At 40.6% G+C, this 25,799-nt stretch overlaps 1 protein-coding gene across 1 annotated transcript in view; it reads left to right on the top strand.

Moving 5' to 3' along the window:
* LOC135876641 (isoaspartyl peptidase/L-asparaginase-like) overlaps nt 1-10,207 on the top strand; it is a 218,198-nt gene extending 207,991 nt beyond the window's left edge. The window contains exons 8-9 of the mRNA XM_065401920.1: nt 361-379; nt 9,993-10,207. Of these exons, the coding sequence (XP_065257992.1) occupies nt 361-379; nt 9,993-10,207 (234 nt within the window). The remainder of the gene's footprint in view (nt 1-360; nt 380-9,992) is intronic.
* The last annotated feature ends 15,592 nt before the right edge of the window (nt 10,208-25,799 follow it).

Below are 25,799 nucleotides of genomic sequence, written 5' to 3' on the forward strand. Positions count from 1 at the left end.
GACAACAAAGGAACCAGGAAGACGTATTTTAAATATATAGGAAGCAAATCATCTGACAAGTCTGGTGCTTCAAGCAATTAGGGGCACAAGAAGGAAGTTGGTGACAGGTTTATATTAATATTACTAAGTGCTCAATGAAATCTTTGCTTTCATTTTAAAAAGAGAAGCTGATTATCACTGCTTGAAGGCTAGAATGAAGAGTTATTGTAATATGAAATAATACAAAACCAAGGTTCCAAACTCTGATCTTATTTACACCAGTTTTACATGGGTGTAATCTTATTGACTTCCATGGAGTTAATTCAGATTTATACTAGCATCAGATCTAAACCAGAATCTATGGGTATGTATACGCTGCAGCTGGGTGCATGCTTCCCAGGTCAAATAGAAACATGTTAGCTCTGCTCAAGCTATCAGGCTAAAAGTAATAGTGTAAGGGGTTGCTTGTGCTAGCCGCCCAAGTACATACCAAGGGGTGGTCTGCATGGGTTTGTACTCTGGCAGCTAATCCAGCTGCAATGTAGACCTACTTTGTGTATGTAGTGATGGGAACTGGAAATTAGGGGGTCAGTAGTCCCAGGTTCTATTTCTGTCTCTGTTATTCAGTAAGGGCTGAACTGTCACCAGCCTTTTTGTGGGTTCACACAGAGGCGCACATGACCAACCACCCCATGTTGTGCTGCCTCTGCAATGGCTGAACTGGCCCAGCGTGCAGTGGCATGGCAAGCTGGTGCTTTTTTGAAGGCTGCCATCATGTGCTCTGGAATCTATGTTTTCATTTAAAAAATAGTAAGTCTCCGGCAGATATGGTTGTGGGGAAAAAAATCTGAATCTTAACTGAGTGCAAATAATGCACCGTTGTTTGTCTGACTTTGCAGGAAGCCTAGAATAATAGCCTAGAGGTCTGAACTACCTCAGCTAACAATCCTTCCCCACATCTGTCCCATGAGCCAACAGGCCTGAGGGAAGGAGCAGAGCCCATGGAAGCAACAGGCACCACTACAGGAATACTAACTCTGCACAGCCCAGTGCGGAGTCCATCCCCTACTGAAAAGGAGCCAAACCTAAATATCTGTACTGCACCAAACAGGAACCAAACCCAAGGAACCCAGCAGAGCACTTGTGTGTATCCAATCGATACTGCTTAAAGGAGCCCATCAGAGCATTCCAATTTAACCCCTGAGTCTAATAGGCCAAAGTGCTATATTTTCCCCTGGTCCTACTAACCAAATCCACTTTTCTTCACCTGATTCAGGGCCACTCATAATCCAAGAAGATTCTTATTCCATTTTTGTAGAGAAGACACTTAAGCATTTGGGGCCAGACTTACCAGTACACTCCAACTGCTTTATGCTGCTCCAGCAATGCAAAGCAGCTGAAAATCCAGCTCCTAGGTTCATTTTGAAAGAAAGTCCGTACCACTGTTCTTTAATATTATGTCCAAATCCTACAACGAGCACCAAGCAGACAGAACTCTGTGCCCACTGGAGTTCATTGCAGGATCAGGACCTTTGTGTTTCTCTTCTAAATCTCTTACCCCTAAGTAGTTGTTTATATTTTTAATATGTTTTCCTGCTGGTGCTCCAAATGTTGGAGGATATTATTCGCTGCTGGCTACTTCCTAACAGTGCTTGACCAGCAGGGCCGGCTCTGGCTTTTTGGCCGCCCCAAGCAAAAAAAAAAAAAAAAAAAAAAACCTGCGGCGCGGCCGGAGCGCGGGTGCAGGGGGACCGGCTGGGGGGAGGCGAGGGGGAGGGAGCGGGCGGGAGAGAGAGACAAGGGGGCGGCCAGGGCTACAGCAGGGGTGCTGCCACGCGGCCCCTCCCGCTGCGCTGCCTCCTACCGCCTGCTGCGAGGGCTCCGCTCCGGTCGGCGGGGAGGGAAGGAAGAGGACTGCCCTGCAAGGCGCTCTGGTTCTCCGCACCACAGCCCCCTACAGGGCGGCCGGAGCGGAACAAGAACAAAACAAACAAACAACAAAGCGGCCGTGCCGCCCTAGGATTGGGCAGAATGCCGCCTCCAACAATCTGCCACCCCAAGCACCAGCTTGCTCAGCTGGTGCCTGGAGCCGGCCCTGTTGACCAGATAAGTGGGTCCCAACCTATAAGAGATAAAATTACAGGTTAAAACAATAATTGTCTCTCTTACCTATTACTCTGTGGTGTGGAGATAGGAGGACCAGAGATTTGTTACACAGCTTTATGATTCTCAGTTTAATTGAAATTGTTATTCTCTTTTTTTAGTGCAACCTGCTTTCAGTGGGGAAAAAACACAACCGAGCACTACTTGTGCTGCAGAGTTGCTACACCTGAACTGCTTCCAAAATTAGTCCAATTCTGAAGACTAGTTCTGCTTGATACTCCCAGAGAAATACCTATAAAAATAAACCTTGGCAAGATTTTCTCTTGAATTGCTTTATTAAGAGACAAGCTTAGGGATGTGAGTTCTGCAATTTCCAGACAATTACAATCCTGTGGTTTTTGTTATACCCCCTCTGAGGATTTTTTTTTAACAAAGACTGTTGTGAATTTAAAAAGTAGAGTTAATACAATCTGACAATTAGCGATCCTTTCAGCCTTGTAAAATTGATATTTTTCCTTGCAGGTGTATTTTAAAGGAAATAAAAGTGACAATTTAAATTCCTTATGCCTAAAGAAGCAACATCTTTAAATTAAGGGTCTCATTTAAGTAAAAGTAAAACTATTTAAAAATAGCATCAACTGTTGCATATGACGTTTATTGGGGAATCTGCCGAATTTTAAAATAGAATCTAAATGTAAAATAAAATAAAATTAAAAAAAGCCAAAGTGTTTTAGGGGGGGGGAAAAAAGCAGTAGAAAGTATCAGTGGTAAATGTTTTCTTTATTTAAGATGTTTTGTAGGATACCAAAAGGCCTGCTGAGGATGAGATGCCCTATAAATAAAGGGCTGGATTCTACCATTGATTTCAATAGGGCTCCTTGCAGAGTAAGGTATTACTCAATCTAAGTAAGAGTGGAACAATTTGGGCCCCAAATCATTACCAGCTAAATTGAACATTTAGGTTCAGCCCTGTTAAGGGCTTGTCTACACTTACAGCGCTGCAGCGGCGCAGTTGCACCAGTGCATCAGTGCCACTGTAGAACTTAATGAAGATTCTGCCTATGCCAACGGGAGAGCTTCTCCCATTGGCTTATGTACTCCACCTACCCGAGAGGCAGTAGCTATATTGATGGGTGAAGCCCTCCCATCGACATAGCACTGTCTACACTGGGGTTAGGTCAGTATAGCTGTGGTGCTCAGGGGTGTGAATTTTCCACACTCACAAGGGACATAGTTATACTGACATAAGTTTATAGTGTAGACCAAGGCTTCGATTCAATATAGCCCAGGGATCGGCAACCTCTGCAACGCGGCTTGCCAGGGTAAGCACCCTGGCGGGCTGGGCCAGTTTGTTTACCTGCCACATCCGCAGGTTTGGCCGATCGCGGATCCTACTGGCCGCGGTTCACCGTTCCAGGCCAATGGGGGAAGCGGCATGGCCGAGGGATGTGCTGGCCACCCTTCCCGCAGCCCCCATTGGCCTGGAGCGGCGAACCACGGCCAGTGGGAGACGCAATTGGCCGAACCTGTGGACGCGGCAGGTAAACAAACCAGCCCGGCCGGCCAGGGTGCTTACCCTGGCGGGCCACGTGCCAAAGGTTGCCGATCCCTGATCTAGCCCATAATGTTTTGGGGCCCAAGGATAATCCCAGGGAAGGAATTCTCATCCATAGACAACAGAAGCAGGACAGAGAAATCCTTTGTGCTTAAAGTTTTATTCTTTACACCTACATACCTGAACAAGACAAATGCATAAATTGAGACTAAGGTGCCGGCATTCATTATTGTAGAAACAGAAGATAGTTCATAGATTCATAGATTCTAGGACTGGAAGGGACCTCGAGAGGTCATCGAGTCCAGTCCCCTGCCCTCATGGCAGGACCAAATACTGTTTAGACCATCCCGGATAGACATTTATCTAACCTACTCTTAAATATCTCCAGAGATGGAGATTCCACAAGCTCCCTAGGCAGTTTATTCCAGTGTTTAACCTCCCTGGCAGTTAGGAACTTTTTCCTAACGTCCAACCTAGACCTCCCTTGCTGCAGTTTAAGCCCATTGCTTCTTGTTCTATCCTTAGAGGCTAAGGTGAACAAGTTTTCTCCCTCCTCCTTATGACACCCTTTTAGATACCTGAAAACTGCTATCATGTCCCCTCTCAGTCTTCTCTTTTCCAAACTAAACAAACCCAATTCTTTCAGCCTTCCTTCATAGGTCATGTTCTCAAGACCTTTAATCATTCTTGTTGCTCTTCTCTGGACCCTCTCCAATTTCTCCACATCTTTCTTGAAATGCGGTGCCCAGAACGGGACACAATACTCCAGCTGAGGCCTAACCAGAGCAGAGTAGAGCGGAAGAATGACTTCTCGTGTCTTGCTCACAACACACCTATTAATACATCCCAGAATCATGTTTGCTTTTTTTGCAACAGCATCACACTGTTGACTCATATTTATCTTGTGGTCCACTATAACCCCTAGATCCCTTTCTGCCGTACTCCTTTCTAGACAGTCTCTTCCCATTCTGTATGTGTGAAACTGATTGTTCCTTCCTAAGTGGAGCACTTTGCATTTGTTTTTGTTAAATTTCATCCTGTTTACCTCAGACCATTTCTCCAATTTGTCCAGATCATTTTGAATTATGACCCTATCCTCCAAAGCAGTTGCAATCCCTCCCAGTTTGGTATCATCTGAAAACTTAATATGCGTACTTTCTATGCCAATATCTAAGTCGTTGATGAAGATATTGAACAGAGCCGGTCCCAGAACAGACCCCTGCGGAACCCCACTTGTTATACCTTTCCAGCAAGATTGGGAACCATTAATAACTACTCTCTGAGTACGGTTATCCAGCCAGTTATGCACCCACCTTATAGTAGCCCCATCTAAGTTGTATTTGCCTAGGAACGCAAGTTAAATATAAATCAGTTTTCCATAAGTATATAAATGTTACATAGCATAAGGATGCATTACTTATTGCACCCTACTCCTTTATGGCACATATCCCTTTTTTAAGAGGGGTCTTTGGGCTGATGCTGGCCAGGGAAATCCTGATAGCTTGACTCCAATGAAGCCATGGAGACCAAGAGCTTTGGGCAAAATTCTGTCCTCTTCTATACTGGTGTAAATCTGATAAACATCTTTATGGAAATGTTGTTGGCTACATTCTGATAAATAGAAGTGGTGACCTCAGATGACCGTCTCATCTCCAACCTTGGGGCCTCTCATACCCAACCGGACAAGTAGACAGACACCATTCCCCATGTAAAGTTCAACAGGAACATGGAAATTGTTTGTTAAAAGTGACAATACATAAATACCCACATAAATATTTGGATTCTGTTATAAAGATAACTCTTTAAACTGATCAGCAAGATAAATTGGTCATTGACCCTATGGCAAAGGCAAATCAATTCCTTATTTAAGACAAAAAAAGTTCCATTTGTTTTTAGAGATTGTTTCTTCACCTATGTCAGATTAAATGTGAAATGTTTATATTTTTCATTTAATATTTTCCACATCTTTGTATACCATCTATTCAGGTGGAATGTAATTAAGCTGAACACTTGACTGGGGTGCCTTGAAATACAGTACCATGAACACAGAGCAGTAAAGAACATACCAATATAGTTTTGTGCCATCTAGGGTACAACTAATCTCCATAATCCAGATTTTCAATTAATGATTTTGTGAATTTCAAATTGCATCAAACCTGCAGATTGTAAAAACTGACAGCTGGTTTACCAGCATTTATATGTGCAGGATGCTGCCTTCTAAGAGATGAGTATGCCAGGAGACTGGTAATCTGTGCTTCAGCTCTGAAGAATAGCATAAATCATGCAAGAGATTGAGAATGTACAATAAAATATTCCTTGCTACAAATTCAAGAATACTTGTGGGTCCGTCTTTAGAGCTGTGCAGGGGATTTACACACGTGATTCACAGATTTATTCCTTACAATAAAATTCAGCAATTTTGGTTTTTGTGGTAACGTAGTCATATAGTAGCAGCTAGGGGCAAGTACATCTTTACTCTACTATGGCATTTAAATTTCTGGATAGAAAAAAAGTGACTGCTACAGTGTACTGACTAATTTTTTTTAGAAAGTTCCATTTGTTTTAACTAAACAATCCATTGCTCCAGTGGATTTCATGGAATCATAGACTCAGCCATATGTGGGGTTACTGTGCCAAGAAACTGAGAGACACAGCGTCAGCTCAGAGGGAAAATTATCCAGGAGACTGGCAGTTCCTTTCCTTGATGATACCAAAGATCCATGGGATAAATAGATTGTACTCCCTGCTCCTTAGTTTCTGGAGAGGGAGATTGGACAGAAACTCCCTGAGCTGGTCCTTGTGGAATTTCCTCGGCCTCTTGTATATAAATAACTAATTTAATAAAATTGTCACTCTGCTGGGGCTCCCCCCCCCCTTTTGACCCTGGTTCTTTTTTCAACAGTTTGTTAGCAGGTAAATAATGACCTGAGTAAATATGATTAAAATTACAATAAGTAATTCTGTACCAGACATATGTCAGACTCCAGACACTGTATTTTGTTAGGGGGCAGGAGAGTGAAGGAACCTGGGTATCTGCAGTTTCTAATCTTCTTTTAAACATTCCAGATGGCGTGAGTGAAATCTTTTAATTCCCCAGTGAAATGGTTTATTTACATCAGAGCTCCGCATAACAGACACAGAAATGCTGAATTCAGGGAGAGGGTCATTATGACAGAGTGAGAGACCCAAAGGCTGACTCACCTCTCTGCAGGGCCGGCTCCAGGGTTTTGGCCGCCCCAAGCAGCCAAAAAAAAAAAAAAAAAAAAAAAGCTGCGATCGCGATCTGCGGCGGCAATTCGGCGGAAGGTCCTTCGCTCTGAGCGGGAGTGAGGGACCGTCCGCCAAATTGCCACCAAATAGCTGGACCTGCCGCCCCTCCCCGAAGTGGCTGCCCCAAGCACCTGCTTGCCAAGCTGGTGCCTGGAGCCGGCCCTGCCTCTCTGTGCACTGTGGAAGTGTCCCCACATGGGGCAAATTGATGCGGTAATAGTTTAAGTACTCAATGATTAATTAGCTGGGTGATTCAGCTTGTCAGCTGGAAACAGTTAAAAGAGAGGCAGGAGGAGGTGGGGAGAGGGGGTAAAGAGAGGAGTTCAAGATTACAGAGAGCTGTGTGGCCTAGCCCCTTCTGTCCCATGCCTTGGTAGTTGGCAAAGACTTGGGGAAAAGCCTTATGCTGTGCGGAACATTAATAAAGCATGCTGTAAATAAAGTTTGTGACGCATGGCTAGAAAGGGTTAAACAACTTGCAGGCTGAATGACCCAAAGCCCACCTTTAAAGTCATGTTAGAAAGGTATGCAAATGATAATTAGGGCCATTCATGCTAAATAGGCTAGAACTTTGAAATGCAAACCCATGTTGTTAGAAGTAATAGTAATTTTGTGTATCTTAGATGCTACCCATAAAGGGACAGTTCCGAACTGTCACTATAACTATTGATTCAGAGATCAAAAGGAAATATTAACATTTGGATGAATCTTGGGTAAAATAATGTCATTGTCTATATGTCTCTTTGAAATTTGTAATAGACTGCCTAATGGATAAATTGCCCTATGTTAATTTATGTAACTAATTACTGGTGGTGTTTAGAAAGCAAAAGGTTACATCAAAAGCCCATTGTTTAACCAGGACTGTGTGGTCAAGTGGATGCTAGAACACTGTGTAAAAAAAACCCTTGGGTCCTGATTCTGTTATCTCACATCTGCTTAGGCTTCATCAGGGGAAGTTTGAGTTGCAAGACCAGTTATGCTGGTACACCCTGAATATGATATTTGGACATTGGACTATAACCTATGAACTATTTCTGAAAGAACACTTTGCAACTACAAAGCTCCCCCTCTCTGCTATTAATCTGCACCTCAGTGAATTGAACTCATGTTTGTATGTATACTGATCTTTTAACCATAGTCTCTCTCTTTTGTTTTTTAATACATTTTAATTTAATTAATAAGAATTGGCTGTAGCGTGTATTTGGGTAAGATCTGGATGGTGGGAGGTGGCTGCCCATCCAGAGAACGTTATTGTTATGCTGCTGCTGAAAATCCACTGACTCTGTGGAGCTCAAAGTGCCCTGAAATCTTCCTCTGCTTAGCTGGGAGCTAAAATCTTCCTAGCAGCTTTGCAAGTCATTCTGGTTGTCTAAATAAAGGGTGTGCAGCCTCCTGCTCCCCAGAAGAGATCTCTGATACATTGGGGTTAAAGAAGTAGCTTTACCATTGACATCCCTCCCAAAATTTCAACATGCAAAGATCCAGGGAAATGGGGTGGGATAGCATCTGCCTCCAAATGATAGCGGGGCACTGCAATCTAGTAAGCACTTCCTATCCCCTTCCAGAAAATCTGCTTAGATAAGGGATCCAGGGCCTGTTAGGGAGAAGTACTTGATAGGCTCAGGGATTCAGAGCCAAATATGTTTGGACAGCAATTAGAAGAATTTTCACTCCTCAAATGAAGCTGATATTTGGCCTGTTTGGGGTATTTTATGCAGTTCACATCTCCTTCATTTACCCTAGACACTGTTTGCTACCTCTAAGCTGTACTATGAATATGTATGTGATGCATGTATGAGAGGGGCCTGTTCCTAACAATTTTGCCCCTTGTTTCAATAAAACAGAAGGAGAGTTGAGGCTTTCTGAAGAGTTTGTACTTTTCTGAGAGGCTTAACATTGATCAAAAGCAAGGGAAGTGAGACAAAATTGGGTGCCCACTAAAATTCCCCATGCTTTGTATATGATGGTGCTGTAGATTTCCCCTGACGCTGCATAATTATGTTACACACCAAGAATTTGATTACTAATTATTATGTTTGCAGTACTAGCTACAACATGCTGGGCCCTTTCCAAGCTTAGATAAAAGACAGTCCTTGCCCCAAATAATGTACAATTTGAGCATGCATTCACTGAGCTCTCCCTGAGTTCAGTGGGAGTGTGAAACAATTCCAGAATGGGGGTCCCAGACCATGGGTTGGAAAGGAAAAACAAACTGGAAGTAAAATGGAGGTTTGAGCAAAATATTTTTTCTACATCATATTTCATGTACATAAGATGAACTTTGGAGAAATCTGATTGATAAGCATTTTACCCTTCTGATTTGTTGCAGACCAATTGAAAAATGAACACCATCAAAATCCATTTCTAGCAAATTGATTAATTTATTCTTTTTTGTGCACTGTATTTTCATGCAGCTTATTCAACCAGTAGGAGAACACTTCAATCTTCCTGGTCACTCAATAACAGACCTAAAAGTGGCAATTCTTCAACAAAAGACAGACTCCAACGTGAAACTGCAGAACTGGAATTAATTTGCAAACTGGATACCATCAGATTAGGCCTGAATAAAGACTGGGAGTGGTTGGGTCATTACAAAACCTAAACCTAATTTCCCCAATACTAATTTCCCCCTACTGTTACTCACACCTTCTTGTCAACTGTCTGAAATGGGCCACTCTCATTACCACTTCAAAAGTTATTTTTCCTCCATTGGTATCCTGCTGTTAATTTAATTGTCTCGTTAGACTGACCTTACACTTGGTAAGGCAACTCCCATCCTTTCATGTATTTATACCTGCTCCTGTATTTTCCACTCCATAGATCTGATCAAGTGGGTTTTAGCCCACGAAAGCTTATGCCCAAATAAATTTGTTAGTCTATAAGGTGCTACAAGGACTCCTCGTTGTTTTTGCTGATACAGACTAACACAGCTACCACTCTGAAACTTATTCAATGTGTTACTTTTATTCTTGAAGGTAAAAGGAAAGCTAATAAATAATGTCAATGTTTAAAGTATACTACTAATGGTCTTTATATTTGTGTACTATGTATATAAATAGCTAATCAGATGTGCTTCTGACACTAGGTAAAACTCCAGAGGAAGCTGCAGATTCTGCTCTTCACTATATGGAGAAGAGAGTCCATGGACGGGGAGGAGTTATAGTTGTCAACAAAACTGGAGAATGGACAGCACGATTCACCACCAAGCGGATGGCGTGGGCAGGCATAAAGGAAGGCGTGTTAATGTATGGCCTAAATCCAGGAGAAACAATTCAAGAAATAATTAAACCCTCCAAATAAACTTTTTTGGGGAGGGGATTTTTACAGTGGATGTTATTATTAGTTTGTGCTACATGATTCTTAATGAAGGGTGTATGTATCTGGCATCTTTGGACTAACTTACTTCATATTCAAGAAGATTCATAAAACATGACTTTATTACCTTTAATAAAGATAGTTTTCCAAAGGCATTGTATTTGGTTATTTCAGAACTTTGAGAATATGCTAAATGCTACATGGAATCAGTGTTCCAGAGGAGTGGTGTTCCATGCAAAATTCAATATCTACACTGTAGTGAACAAACAAACAAAATGTGTATGGTATTGTATGTTTTAGCTGCAACATCAACATCCAACTTGGGTTATTTCAGTAATGTGTGCGATTTTTTTCCCTTTGCTCTCTAAATGTATCATGTATTGATTGTTGTGCATTTTTAGAAAATTTTAATGACATGGAAAAGTTAAGCTTTCAATCAAGTTTATCCAACTAAGTCTTAATAGCAGTCCCACAAGTATATTTTAATGTATTGTTCTAAATACTTACCCCAAGAATAGAGAAAGAAGTGGAACTACTTTTATGCCTTCCAAAATAAGCTATATAGACTTTATTTTCTTCTACATTTGAAAGATTGAAATACCCTATTTGTTAAAGCACCTCTATGGTCCTTTCATTAATTCTTCCCAAACCCAGTGAAACACGTACTTTCAAGTAAACTCTCCCAAATAAACCACTTTCTGTTAAAAACAGCATTGCTCTCTTGAAGCAATCAAAACAAGGTGGGATTAAAATCTGTTCCACATAATGTACAAAATTCAGCATTTAAAAATCAGCTTCACACATATAATTGCATCAATACCTCCTTATAACAGAAACCTTCATGGGAAAAAGAACAAAGCACAGACACTATTTGTTCAAAGGATTCATCTCACATAAAATTTCCTTTTGGTCTGTGCAATCTATATATCTTCACAGCCTGCACTGCAGTGTGTTTTTTTTCACTGAAGAATTATCTGTCTTACCCAGTAATGAGGTGCACTTTCACAAGTATATTGTATAGATTTTTGTAACAGCACTTCATTGGTTTTGTAATCTTTTTTTCCTAAGAGCAGTCACCCTTTTACAGAAATGTCCAATACTTTGGACTACAGAAATGTTATGAGGCATTCAAGTTTCTTCTATGATCCTCCATACTGTAGAGTTTGAAATGTTGCCATGTCTTACTGGTTATGGCTTGCCTCTCCGTGGATGTTTTCCATAAACACTGACAGATATGATAAAAAAGAAACATTTTGCTGCGAGTCTTGGATCACCTAAAAATAAATTAGCAATCAGATGCTGTCGTTTGTACTTCAGTTTTTTTCCTAAATTGAATAGCTTTGATGTCAGCCACAGCAATATAGAGGTGACTTATTCAAATAATCTTGGACAGCAGCAAACACAAATTTAGCTTGTGATGTTTTATTTTTGCCACACCAACTTCAAAGATATAGAGGAGATAAACAATTGTGGGGTGGGCACACTGGCTGTACACACCAAAGACACACAACTTCATTTTGTGCTCACTTTCATACAAACTCTTTCCTAAAGCATTTTTCAGAATTAAACATGGTAATACGATTTAAAAAAAATAAGTAACAGCAGAGTGAAATAAATTAAGAGACGTAGGTAATGGAGAAAGAGATGTTTTTAGTCAAGAAGTGAAAAAAGACAGTCAGTGAACTAGAGAGATAGTGAACACTGCACCAAAAAGAAAGAGCTGCAGAGAGCTTTTCCACTAAGAATATCAAGATTGGATGGGAGAACAAAAGGAAGGCCAATACTCAGCAAGCTGGGTGAGGAACAGAAAAAGACAAAGTTTTTGAGGTATCATCAGGACTGTGTGAACTGCTTGAAATGAACCACCAAGTTTCTCAGAATTAGCACTGGGTTGTGTTTGACTGTCAGTGGTTTGCTCACATTTTGTTTGCATCCACAAAGTGTCTGTGGAAGCTTTTTGCTAATATTTCATATCTGTTAAGGCTGAAGGTCCGTATTATTTGTACTCCTACTTCAAATAGTACCTCCAGCTCTCACCACAGTATTGGTTGCTTATCTATAGTAAGACACACACTAAAGGAGTTATTTAAAATATAGCTAATTTTACTAGACATTTGGGTGCGTTTAGTGAAAATATCCTGTCAGGAGCTCACTGCTAGTCTAACAGTCTCCTATCAGGAACTCCAGTATCCACTATAAGGTGTGTAGCAAAGAGTCCAGACATCAGTGGCTAGAGGTGGGATGGGGAGACAGGAAATGTACTGAAAAAAGCCATGTTAACTACATTAATGTTACACGCTCCCCCAGGCTGGAGGAGGTGTCTTGGGTATTTCAGGAGACATTCTCTCTCTGCAGGGAAGCTGTTTCAGACACACTATTGGGGCTCCCCAAGAGCTGGGATCATAAAGTCCTGCTTCAAGCCCAGCTCTGCTGTTGCTGCCGACCATGTCCCCTCCTCCCCGCACTGCTCTTCTCCCTGTAAGACTCCCTGCTGCTGCACACAGGAAATGTGAGGTGCTGTACGCTTAGCCAGGCCATTAGTCCAATTTTGAGCTTGACAGTCCTGGGTTTTTTTTAAGGTTTCTCTCCTGTCCAGTACTGGTATAAAACCAGATGTGGTTTTGTCTGGTGTTAGGTACAGAGAATGCCATTTTGAAGAACGAGGAGTACTTGTGTCATCTTAGAGACTAACAAATTTATTTGAGCATAATACTTCATGGGCTAAAACCCACTTCATCAGATGCATGCAGTAGAAAACACAGTAGGAAGATATATATACACAGAGACCATGAAAAAATGGGTGTTGCCATACCAACTATAACGAGAGTAATCAATTAAGGTGGGCTATTATCAGCAGGAGAAAAAAAACTTTTGTAGTGATAATCAGGATGGCCCATTTCTCTGTGAATATATATCTTCCTACTGTATTTTCCACTGCATGCATCTGATGAAGTGAGGTTTAGCCCACGAAAGCTTGTGCTCAAATAAATTTGTTAGTCTCTAAGGTGCCACACGTACTCCTCATTCTTTTTGCTGATATAGACTAACACAGCTACCACTCTGAAACCTGTCACCATTTTGAAGAGTTCATCATTCCATCCCCATTGGTGTGACGTCACACACCATGAATGCGAGGTCATGCCAGCAGGGGGACGCAGATTGGGGTGGGCCAGTGCCGTTCTTGGAAGTACCTGGAGGCCGGTATTTTAAAGATGTGTGAGTGGCCACCCCATGTACACTTTACACATCCTTCTAAAGGTCATCAAACCAGAAATGGTGTGAGACCCCCTACCCACACACTCACCCTGCTCTCTCTGGTCTCCAACCATGGACTGGAACATCCCAGCAGAGACCAGGAGTGTGTAACGATAGAGCACCTCACTCTTATTTTTGTTAAGTCTCCCTATTTACCGAGGAGACTCAGAACCTGCTTGAGAGCCAATGAGAAGACAGTGGAAATCAAGCAACTTCTGGGGAAAACAGAGCTATAGCAGGGCTGATTTTCCCCTTCTATCTTTATATCTGTGAAATGCATTGATATAATTAGAATATATTTCATGATCAAACCTGGCTCATTGAGTAATAGAAGATTAGTCCCCTAGCAAAAATCCTATGGTATCTTCTTAAAGTTGTTTGGAAAACCTTGTCATGTAAGCCCTGTGGCTGAAGCCCTAGAAAGGGGGGAGCTGTTGTATTAATTTAGATGGAATAAATGTGCCAAGCATGTTACTATAATCCAGTCACTGTCCAACACTGAACAGTGTTAAACAAGGTTTGTGGTTTGGTACCCAGAGACTTCAGTCTGCTTAGTACCATGGCAACCACACCATTAACAATTCCTTTAACCTTTAATTAAAGATAGAGAAAAGAAGGAAAAACAACTAAAATATTTGAAATGTAAAGTATTAAGTAAGGTTTTTATTTTCACATTTTTTGTTCCCTTTCCCCTTAGCAGAAGAGAACTTTTACAAGGAAATCTCCCCTTGTTTGACCATCTTTTAGATGGTATTAAAGTCAAAGACTCCTGGGAAACTATATGTACCACCCTGGGCACCCCGATAGGCAATACCACCATTCTCAAGTATTGAGTCAAGGGGTTTAAATCAAATAACTTTATTTGAGGTGTGAGGGTAAGAGAAGATATATGGGGGACAACAGAATAAACTTGAGAAAGACAATTTATAAATTAACAATATTAGTAAGATTCTTCCCAGGATGTCTTAGCAACAGTCCCAACCTCAGACTGCCTCTGGTAGTTGTGAGTAGCTTGATGTGTTGTAGCCAATTCTCTCCCCTCCACCCCTACTTCTGTAGGCCACTGATACCTTCTCCAAAGATTCAGCACAAAGGCAGCTTCAAGCCAGCCCAGGGCTTTGAGGCAGTGGGTGGAGCTAAGGTGGAAGACAGTGCAGAGACAGCATGGCTTGGACAGTAAACATTATATATGGCTGCATTGTCTTATATTTATTATTTGTCAATTACTATAAACAGATGTAAAAATAAATAATTTTACTATGTAAGTAAGGACTTACGTAGACTTTGCAACATTTTCTATCATCTTTAGTATTTTGAAGGTATACTACTTTGTATTTCATATTTGGGTATTTGGCTGTTTAGCTTTTGTGTTTTTATTTTACTTCTTTTCTTCTATAAATATTTCAGTATAGTACATATCTATTTAAACAAATTAAAACCAGATTTATTTTTCCCAGAAATAAAATGAAATCTGTTGCAACTAGAGTTGGGTAAGAATCAAAAATCTCATCTGAACTTCCACAACTTTCTGGAGTTTGAAGTTTTGCAGCTCAGGCTCATTTGTAGTCCTTAAAGAAAAAAGAAACCTAATATATAATAAAACCCTGCTTTCTCTATTGTCATCTTTCTACTTATCTAAGACTGCAGCCTAAGACGTGTTAGTTACATGCATCATTGTACATTCCCACTTATCTGTGAGAATTGTAAACTGCATCCAATTACACTTACTGGTTAGCCCTGTAGAACCCATTCGGCTACTGAGAACGGAGATGGATTCCTCTGTGGTTCATACATCACTAGGAGGATGAATGTTTAAGTTCCAGTTACAGGATTGGTTTCTGTCTTCATTTTGTCTTGTGTTTTTTCATTAATGAAAAATCAGGAGCACAGGTGTAACTGAGAGCAGGTTTTGACCTATAGAAACTTAATTATAGGAGATAACGCAAGAGCCAGGAAGAACACACCTTCATTTACAATTCCCAGTTGGAGTTTTAAAAGCTGGCCCTTACAACCATCCTTATATTTGTAAACTGAGTAAATTTGATCCAAAGTCTTTGAAAGACTACAAGCATGGAACCTCACTAATTCATATTTTTTATTTTTTTTTTAGGGTTTTTTTTAGGGTTTGATGTTGGCAGGGTTGCAAGAGCGGTCAAAACATTTCTTACTGAGATGATCTTTGCTTAGTCAATCATGTGTAATGTTAATATTGATGCACTGTGTTTGGTATTCGATAAGTGGCACTAAGAAAGATCAGCAAGCTTTATGGTTTCTGTAATTTTAGGTGACAGAATAACTTCTTCTCCTGGATAAACCCCTGCAGTAGATTCATGGAAAGTGGGCTTTCTTTCCCGGGATCAACTTTTCAGGGCACTGTGAATACAGAAGATCTCCCTTCTGAATCCTGTCACATTATCAAGAAAATGCAGTTCATCCTGAAAACATGCAAACAAATAATTCTGAGGGGAAAATAATCCAAAATACAGATATCCAATGGGAGGTAAAAACCACTAATGATGCAAAACAGTTGGTCAATAGAGAACATTGAAATAGACAGGAGAAGATTGTAATGCAACATGGCAATGCGACTCAAGAACCCCTTAATGACAGATGGCAGGGGGGTTACAAGAATGTCCTGTTTCTGAGATGTACATTCTGGTTCACCAAAGAATGTCATTAATATTGTTGTGAAATGTATGTACAGATATTATGTAAGGAGTTAGGTATATATACTGAAAATCTGCTCTAAATTCTGTATCAAGGCAGAGTTGACAAACAGTTTTTTGTCAGACACCCAAAGTTTATTCACTGGCCTCTCTGTTGACATGTAAATTAAGTATTGTTTCATTCATAATGGATCATCCATCTAAGATCAATGCAAATGATGGATTGTAAGAACTTCAGAAAGGAACTAACAGGTATAGAAACACTGTGGTGGAAGAGAACCTTAACTGGAGATACACTTCAAAGGTTTCCTGGCCTATGTTTGGGTAACAAAGAAGACACTCCATCACCCTGCACCTAGGAACTAAACTGACAGTGCGTTTACAGTCATGAAAACAAGATCATAACCAGCCTTGGCTAGAAAAGAAGACTGGGTGAGATATGATTTCTTTAAGCAGGAGGTTAGACTGTTGTCTCTATAAAGTGTGTTATGATTTTGTTTTATATGTAATCATTGGTCGTATTATCATTACTCACCATCTCTTGAACCTTTGATAATAAACTTATCCTTGTTTTCATGATAAATATATCTAAGTGATATATTTGCAAGGCGCTGGTTCTGAGTTGAATCATACAAGTTGGCATATACACTGTTCCCGTGGGGACAGCTTACCTTGTATTTCTGTGAGTGTTCAGCAGATAAGGGGCTGGGACACTATAGGGGAAAGCTTCAAAGGGACTTGAGGACTGGGGTGTGACCCTAATAGTATCTGAATGGAAGAGGGCAAGGGGCTCACTGCTATTGGGTAGTGAGTTTCAGCTGGCATGACCAGATCAGTGTACCCCACTTCATTAATGTCATAAACTGTATCTGATAGGTGTGATGTAAGGTATCACTGGAAAACTATCACACTGATCATTAATATTCTTGCATGGTGTATGTATGGTTAACACCCAAGGGAGCACACAAATATGAAGGAAACATGTGTGAGTAAACAAGTTTCTTGCAGAAAAAGACAAGCCTACACCTCCAGCCAGGTGTAATCAGAACCGATTAGCAGTCACATGTCACGTGGCCATTCAATTGGATCAGAGAGGGCAGGAACAAATCAGTTTGCATTTTAACAAACATCTGTGGTTGAAGAAACCAGCAAGTTTCTTCATCACCAGACTCCATATTGCCTTTCTCACATGTTGAATTAGCTTTATTTTTGGGTGGTAACCTTCAGAAGAATCCATTTCAAAGGTTCACTGCACTATAAAAAGAGGGCAAAGAACCCCAAGTTATCTTTCACCTAAGGAGAACTAGCATCCTGTTCTTCTGTGGCAGGTCCTGAGGGAGATACAGTCAGAAATACTGGACAAGGAGTGACTGGTGAGAGAAACCATCTTAAACAAAGACTGTTTAAGTTTTAGCCTTTTAGATGCATGTTTTTCACTTTTAGTTGTTTGTGACATTATCTACCTTTATTTCCTTAACCTATGTCCTGTTGTTAATAAACTTGTTTTATTTTAATCTAAATAAATGCAGTGCTATATTTTAATTGAAGTGATTGTTCACTCCAGTTAATGTGGCAAGCCACTAGGTATTGACTCTTTAAAGGTGCAAACAAACCTTATTATTCCTCTGAATGGTCCAGAAAAGGGCTGGATATTGCAGAGCACATAGTTTGGGGAAAGTTCAGGACTGCGAGTGCATTGAAGTCACATGGCTGGTAGTACACAAAGCTGTTAGATACCAGAGTCTGGCTGGGATGTAACAAGCAGGCTGTTGGAATCAGAGTGCTGAGCCAAAGTGGCTTAACACACAGACCACTCAGTGCAGGCTTGTCTGCTGGCTGCTGGTGTCCAGGCTGTGAGCCACAGTAGCAGAGTATTTCAGGCACCCACGGTTACAGGGAAGGCAGTGACACAACCCCTCACTGGTCTGGACTGCATCCCAGAATGTGACAGGGAGGCACAACTATTGTTAGCCTGCAAGACAAAATAAGGGCTGGCATAACTCAGAGGTGAGTGTGTGGGTGGCTAATTGGCTGGTAGCGTCAGAGAGCAGATAACCAGTTAAGCACAAGTGGGGGGGATAGCTCAGTGGTTTGAGCATTGGCTTGCTAAGCCCAGGGTTGTGAGTTCAATCCTTGAGGGGGCCATTTAGGGATCTGGGGCAAAAAACTGTCTGGAGATTGGTCCCCCTTTGAGCAGGGGGTTGGACTAGATGATCTCCTGAGGTTCCTTCCAACCCTGATATTCTATGATAAGTCTCCCTTGCAGGGGGTAACAACAAGTGACTCTCAGTACCCTAAGAATTGTTACAGGCAGCAAAAAAAAAAAAAAAAAAAAAAAAGGCCAGTGCAAATTTGGCTTGCATTTACAGACTTCTTGTCACAGAGCAGGGAAATAACTGTCCCAGTGTATACAACATTGCTGTGATCACACCTGGAATATTGTATTCAGTTCTGGACCCCACATTACCAAAAAAGATACTGACAGACTGAAGGGAATTCAGGAGGAGCAATAAAAATGAGCAGGTGGATGATTGGGTTACTTAAGGGTGAAGAATGTGGCATCCTATCCAGCAAAACACATTTTAAAGTGTACATGGGATTACTCATATGCTTAAAAATAAGTATGAGCTTTGCTAGATCTGGGCCTAAATGAGCTAGCTCTTTATAGATTATGATATTAATAAGGGATGGGTGTGGTAAGAGCCTACAAACACTTAAAGGGTGTTAATATGAGGGATTTTTTAGGATTGTACAAAAGGGTATAACTAAAAGCAGTTGGCTTAAATTAAATAAGGGGAAAATGGAGGGTAAATATCTGGGGAAATGTCCCAACAGTGGAATGTTTTAAGCTGTGGTTCAGTCTCCTAAGGAAGAAAATTCTCATCTCTTATGACATTTAAAACAGTCTGGAAGAATTGCTAGTGAGAGTGTACTTGTGTTTTAGGCTCATTTGGGATAATTTGTTGAATGTAAAAATACCTCCTAAGAGACGATGTAAGAGGCAGCAGAACGCAGGTTGAGAAACACTTGGTAAAATTATTTCTGCTTCTAATGTTAGTGGCACTTTAAAGGGATAATGGAATGTGCATGAGCTGTGTCTATGCCTCTATCCTCTCTTTGACAATGTAACTCTATGGAGAAGTTGTCAAATAATATAGATGTAGAGTCTTCCAAAAGAGCTTCTTCTAGGAATGGCTCAAACATCTTTTACATGTTCTTAACAATTGGAAGAGAAAACTCATACTGTTTTTCTTGTTGTTTGTGGTTTTTTATTGATCATAATTGATGGGCAAAGTTGAGAAAACAAATTATATTAAAATTATTAACTAACACTACTCACAAAAATTCAAAATGAACCAGAAAGTAATAAAAACTGAAGTAAAGATATAATAAAAGATAATTTTCCTACATAGGAAAATCAAAACATTGGAAAATAGCTCTAATTTTGCAGTAGTGGATTTAGTTGAAAGTGTAGATGGAGGATATTCATTTAAGGATATAATTTTTTTACATTTGATCCTCCTTCAAGACTGTTTGCAGGTTTTTAATTCTTTCAAGGGTTAATGCTGATTCTAGTTCCAAATTGGCAGTTGCTTCAGATATATTTAAAATATATTTGTGCATACTCCTATTACACCAGAACCACGGTTCGAGAAGGTTTTAAGATATCTGAGATACAGTAAAAAAGCAGAGTTATAGTATTCTGGTAAAATGCCTGTTTTATCGGTCTTAACTAGAGTTACCCAGGCTTGATGTAGAACATTTATATTAAAACCATATTGCTCCTGTATTACTACCAATATGGTTGTCTTATACCTAGCAAAGCTGTATATAATGTTAAACACAGTGGGTGAAATCCTGGCCTCAATTCAATCAATGGCAAAACTCCAATTGGCTGCAGTAGGGCTAACATTTCACCCATTTATATAGATCCATATACAGTACATATCACCACGTCTGTCAGAGTGCCACATCTGACTGGTCATCTAGCTTTTCTGCAATCTAAGTACAAAGAAGACTCAAATAAATGTTGCAACTTGGAATGTTTGGACACTCAACAGATGCTCCAGATCTGAGTATAGAGCCACTATATAGAGTATTGGCTTGGTACAATATAGATACTGCAATATAGATACTCGGTGAGACAAGACTTGTTGGCAAGTCGCAGCTAGCAGAAGTGTGTGCTGGTTACACCTTTAACTAGATTGGCAAATCTGAGGATAAAGGCAGATGCTCTGATTTGATGTGGTGATGCTATCCATTCTTCGATTGTCTGCAAATTTAAATCACCGTCAAAAGGTGTTAGCAACAGACTTGTGCTTCTCTATATCAGTCTTGCTAAAGGTTGTTATGCTTCTGCCATCAGTGCATATGCACTGACAGTGATCCATCCAGATGAGGATAAGGAGGACTTTCATCAAACCTTGCATAGTGTCATCAGGGCAATCCCATGTAATGATAAGCTGATCATTTTAGGTGATTTTAATGCCAGGGTTGGTCATGACTATGTATCATGGGCTAACATGATAGAACATCACCTAGTTGGTAATGCAAACTTGAATGGCTTTCCAAATGTGCTGAGTACAACCTAGGCATCACCAACACAGTCTTTCAACAGGCCAACAAGTATAAAATGACCTGGATGCACGCTTGTTCAAAACACTGGCACATGATTGATTATGTTATTGTACAACGAAGAGATCGCCACAATGTCAGGCTCACTCATGTCATGAGAAGCACTTTCTGCTGATCTGACCATAGCTAGCAACAAAGACAGAGACTCAAGCCAGTGAAGAAAATCAATATTTCAAGCCTGGAAAACTGTGACAAACAATCTGAGTTCCAACAGAAACTCATGGAAGCATTTTCCTTGGTTACAGAATCCTCAGTGGATGCTGAGACAGCCTGGAAACATTTTCAGGGCAAAAAATCGGGAGGGTCTCTTTGGGTGCCCTGCAAAGTTTATTTTTGTATGCGGTGTAGCTGTGTCCGTGACAGAATATTAGAGACACAAGGTGGGTGACGTAATAACTTTTATTGGACCAACTTCTGTTACTGAAAGAGACAAGCTTACAAGCTACACGGCATTCTTCTCCAGGTTTGTAAAAGGTACTAAGGTTGTCACAGCTATATGCAAAATTTAACAGATATCTCAGCAGTTGCTAAACTTTTAGTTTAGTTTAGTTGCTAAACTATTGGTTCAATCTTTTATTTATTTGTTACACTACTAGTACCTTTCACAGACCTGAAGAAGAGCTCTGTGTAACTCGAAAGCTTGTCTCTCTCACCAACCAAAACTGGTCCAATGAAAGATATTACCTCACCCACCTTGTCTCTCTAAGTTTATTTCTGTCATTCGGTCCTTCCATGATGGGATGATGGCCAGAGTGGTGGAAAATAGCAAGTTATTGGATCTATTTCAGATCACCAATGGCACAAACAAGGTTGCATGCTGGCTCCCACACACGTTTTTTCCAGCTATGGGTATGGATGTGTTTTGTGATATTAGCCAGAAGAGTATTTATCCAGTTCCACACTAAGGGGCAGTTGTTGAATCTGCAGTTTCCATCCTTGCATGAAGATAACTGTGCACTGGTTGGTCACTCGATTGATGACAGTCAACTTATAACTGATGACTTCACTCTGGCAGTTAATTACTTTGGTTTCACAATCAGCCTAAAGAAAACTGAAGTACTATATTAACCCATGCTGCGGGATGTGCATCTCTACCAAATTATTAAGATCAGCAATACTTTTCTCAATTCCGTGGATATGTTTTGCTACGAGGAAATATGTTGCCACAGAATGCCTCAATTCATTATGAGATTACCTATTGCATGCCCAAGGCCAGCTCTGTATTTGGAATGCTGTCACACCACCTATGGAATGATAGGGGCATCAAAATAAGCACTAAGATAAATGTCTATCATGCAGTTGTGCTCACAATGCTTCTATATGGTTGTGAGACATGGACAAGATATCGCTGCCTCATTAGGAACTTGATCATTTCCATATGTGTTGTCTTTGGTCTGTTATCAGAGTCAAGTGATGAGACAAAATTCGCACTATCAAAATCCTTAATCATTGTTGGATGTCTGGCATTCAAAGCATGTTCATAAAAGATCAGCCACATTGGTCTGAGCATCTCATTCATCTGACTAATTTGAGAATACTCAAAGACATCTTTTATGGTCAGCTAAAGCAAGGAATCTGTTTTTATGTGGCTAGTACAAATGATATAAAGATATACTGAAGTCAAACTTAAAAGCATACCAGGTTGAACCCAATAATTGAGAAGCAACAGCCCATGAGAGAGCAGATTTGTCATGTTAACCACTTTGAACCAAGGCACACTAACACTTTATATGAAAGATGTGAACAGCACAAAGCAGGGATACAACAGCCTGCAATGGCCCTGGATAATCTTGTCTGTCCCACCTGTAAATGTGTTTGAGGTTTTTGCATTGGTCTGACCTCATGCATAGATGTTAGCCTGTAGTGTTTGCTGAGTCTTTGTATGTTGTGTTAGTGTAAGACTCAATCACACATCACTAAAGAGTAGAGCAAAGTTCCATTATACTCTTGTAAAATAGTGCCAATAAGCCCATAACACACTAACACAGAATATTTTTGAGCAGTTAGTAGTGAATTGCATTAATGATCAGAGCTACGTTATTGACCTTGGCACTACTTCATTCAATATTAATAACGTTTGAAATACATATATGTCTATGATTACAAATAAGTAATCGAAATCTAATAAATAGAGATAAAAAGGTCTTATTAGCTATGTTAATAAATGATTGTATATTGAAACAGCATTATAAAGAAGACATATATTGCACATATGCACCTATGATGAGATTACACAAATTATGCCAAGTACTTGTGTTTCAATTAACCTTTCCACAAATAACTCTTATTGACGTCAGTAATAATGATTTATATTGACATAGGTATGATCCTGCATGTACTCATTGTCTTCAAAAGGTGCAAGATCAAGCCCCTAGTGTCTTTCATTCAGAAGGATCCCATAGCTTAAAAAATATGATAAAGCTCCCCCCTCCTGTTTGTAGCATAATTCAGAGAAGAGAATTTTATTGTAAATATATTCAATTTGTTGCACCCACCACTGAAATGTAGTAATCTCTGGGGTAAAAATAAAATACAGTATCTATTTAGCTGTATTAAAGAGGAGAAGAATGGCGGGAGCAGTGAAGCAGGCAGCTGAAGACCTGAGAGCAAGAGGGGTACTGCAATATCCTGGACAAGCCTTATTAAGTTAAATTTAAGTACCTTAGGAGTTCATTGTGTTAAAGATGCAAATGTTTACGTACAATCCCACAATAATGTCTCTATCTCTTGCATCTGAAGAAGTGAGGTTCTTACCCACGAAAGCTTATGCTCCCAATACTTCTGTTAGTCTTAAAGGTGCCACAGGACCCTCTGTTGCTTTTTACAGATTCAGACTAACACGGTTACCCCTCTGATACGTAAATCCTGTGAAGTGTTATGAGCTTCAAAGATCTCATTGTGCCAGACAAGAATGAACTTTTAGTTGCACGGATTTCCTGGGAAATACTTGGGAGAAGGGGAATGCAAATTCCTACCTCCAGACCCAATCTTTTGAAGCTAAGCCATGAGGAGAAACCCATTGTCTGCTGATAACTGGTCCCAGGATCAAAGGCCCAAGTGTCAAAAAGGAGTAACTCACAGATTCATGGGGGTTCCTGCTCTGAGCAATAGGTGTTACAAAATTGTAATAATGGAAAAATCCCTGGGTAGAGTTGGGGAGAGGGGTGAATGTTGGTAAGTTTATTAGCATGCATGTAGGGTCTTTTGTTGTATTTAATGTGTTTTCTCTCTTTAAGAATAAATGTGCTTGTTCAGAAAGAGCTGTTTGGTAACTTCTAACTGTGGGCAATTATGTTGCCTATAGGCTCTGAGGAGAAAGCAAAGCAGGCCTGCTTAGGTAATCTGACTTTTCTGGGAAACTTACAGTGTAGGCAGCAAACTGTGCAGCCTGGAAATACCCCTGTCAGGATGGAGTGAGACACGTGTCTCTGCCCAAGAGAGGTGATTTTGGAAGCCCTTACTGGCCCATGGAGGAGGAATACAGCTGCATTCGCCCTGAACTGTGATAGCTGTACCTGGAGCCTAGAAGGCCTACCTCAGTTGTGAGCCTAACTGTGGGAAAGTGGATGGAAATTTGTAAAATGGTTTAGTTACACATAATAACAAATTTTAGCAAATGTTGATGGGGAAAAAGGTAACAGAAGTCCAACTCAGACTATTTGTAAAATTAGTTGTTTGTAAAAATTAGCAAAAATGAAAATCACAAAGACTGAATTAGTCTAAACAAAATTGCATTACCAATATAACTCAAGGACTATAAACCAGGAAAGTGTGGAACCAGAAGTTAATGTACTAAACTTGGCATGTTGTCATGACCTGCCAGCTGGAATCATGATATCAACAAAAAGCCATATTCCTTCACCTTCACTATCCTGTCTCTTCTCCCCTTTGTGTCTATCTGTTTGTTAAAAGCAGGAAAAGTGGCCCTCTGTGAGGGGATATGCTCCCACAGTGGCCCTGCAAGAGCTGAGTTGGCCAGGTGGGCCAATAAGCTAATTAGGCTGCAAATGGGAGAGCTTTAGTCTGGAGGCAGCTAATTAGAGAGAAGCTCACCTGTGAGGGACAGGTGGGGTTTCTACAATAGACAGGAAATTGGAAACAGATGGGGAAGCAGGGAGAAGTCTGAAGTCACTCCTTGGAAGAGGCAGGGAAAGGCAGCAAGGTACAGGGACTGGACCTTGGCTGCTGTATAGAGAGTCCCTAAGCTGAAACGTGGAGTAGAGGCTGGGCTTGGGTTCCCTTACCAGCCACTAAGGGAGTGGCACTACAAGGCAGTGAATGGGAAAACTGCCTAGGACTGCTGAATGATGACTTTGGTAACCTGGAAGGGAGAAACATGTAGAGCAGTGATACTCAGACCTCATTGGTTCAGGAGCCAAATTAGTGATCAACATTACCCAAAAGAGCCACAGAGTGTGAATTCATTGTTTCATTTACTATAGTACTATATATTCATATTTAAACAGTATGATGGGAAATATTTAGTTTTTATATATAATTATTCTCATAGCACGACTGAACTACTATTATTATTTTATCAACTACAATTGGTTAATGACAGTAAAAGCATCCTGATTGGTTAATAACTTAGATTGGTTAATAGTTAAATCAGACAGTGTTTTAATATCATGTGCTGCAAAGAGCCATAGGAGACACATTCACGAGTCACTTGTGGCTCTTGAGCCTGAGTCTGAGTATCAGTGGTGTAGAATGACCTGGCCAGAGGGCTGAGTCATGAAGAGGACAGCTGTGGCTCCTGAAAGCGAGGGAAGAGCTGCAGAGGAGAAACTGACCAATCCAATCCCCAGAACTACCAGGAGTCGGCGCCATCCAGCAGTAATACAAGAAGTCAATAATGGACTGTGCTGACAAGCACCCCGAGGTGTGGGGCAGAGAGAGAGACTGAAAGGCAGTTGAACCCCACCACAAGGATCCATAATGGAAAAAGAACCCCTATGTAAAGACGAAAATGGAAATGCCCACAGTACAGACTTTCTTTGCTGAGGGAAATTGTCTCCTAG

Source organism: Emys orbicularis, chromosome 3 (assembly GCF_028017835.1).
Source record: "Emys orbicularis isolate rEmyOrb1 chromosome 3, rEmyOrb1.hap1, whole genome shotgun sequence".
NCBI lineage: Eukaryota > Metazoa > Chordata > Testudines > Emydidae > Emys > Emys orbicularis.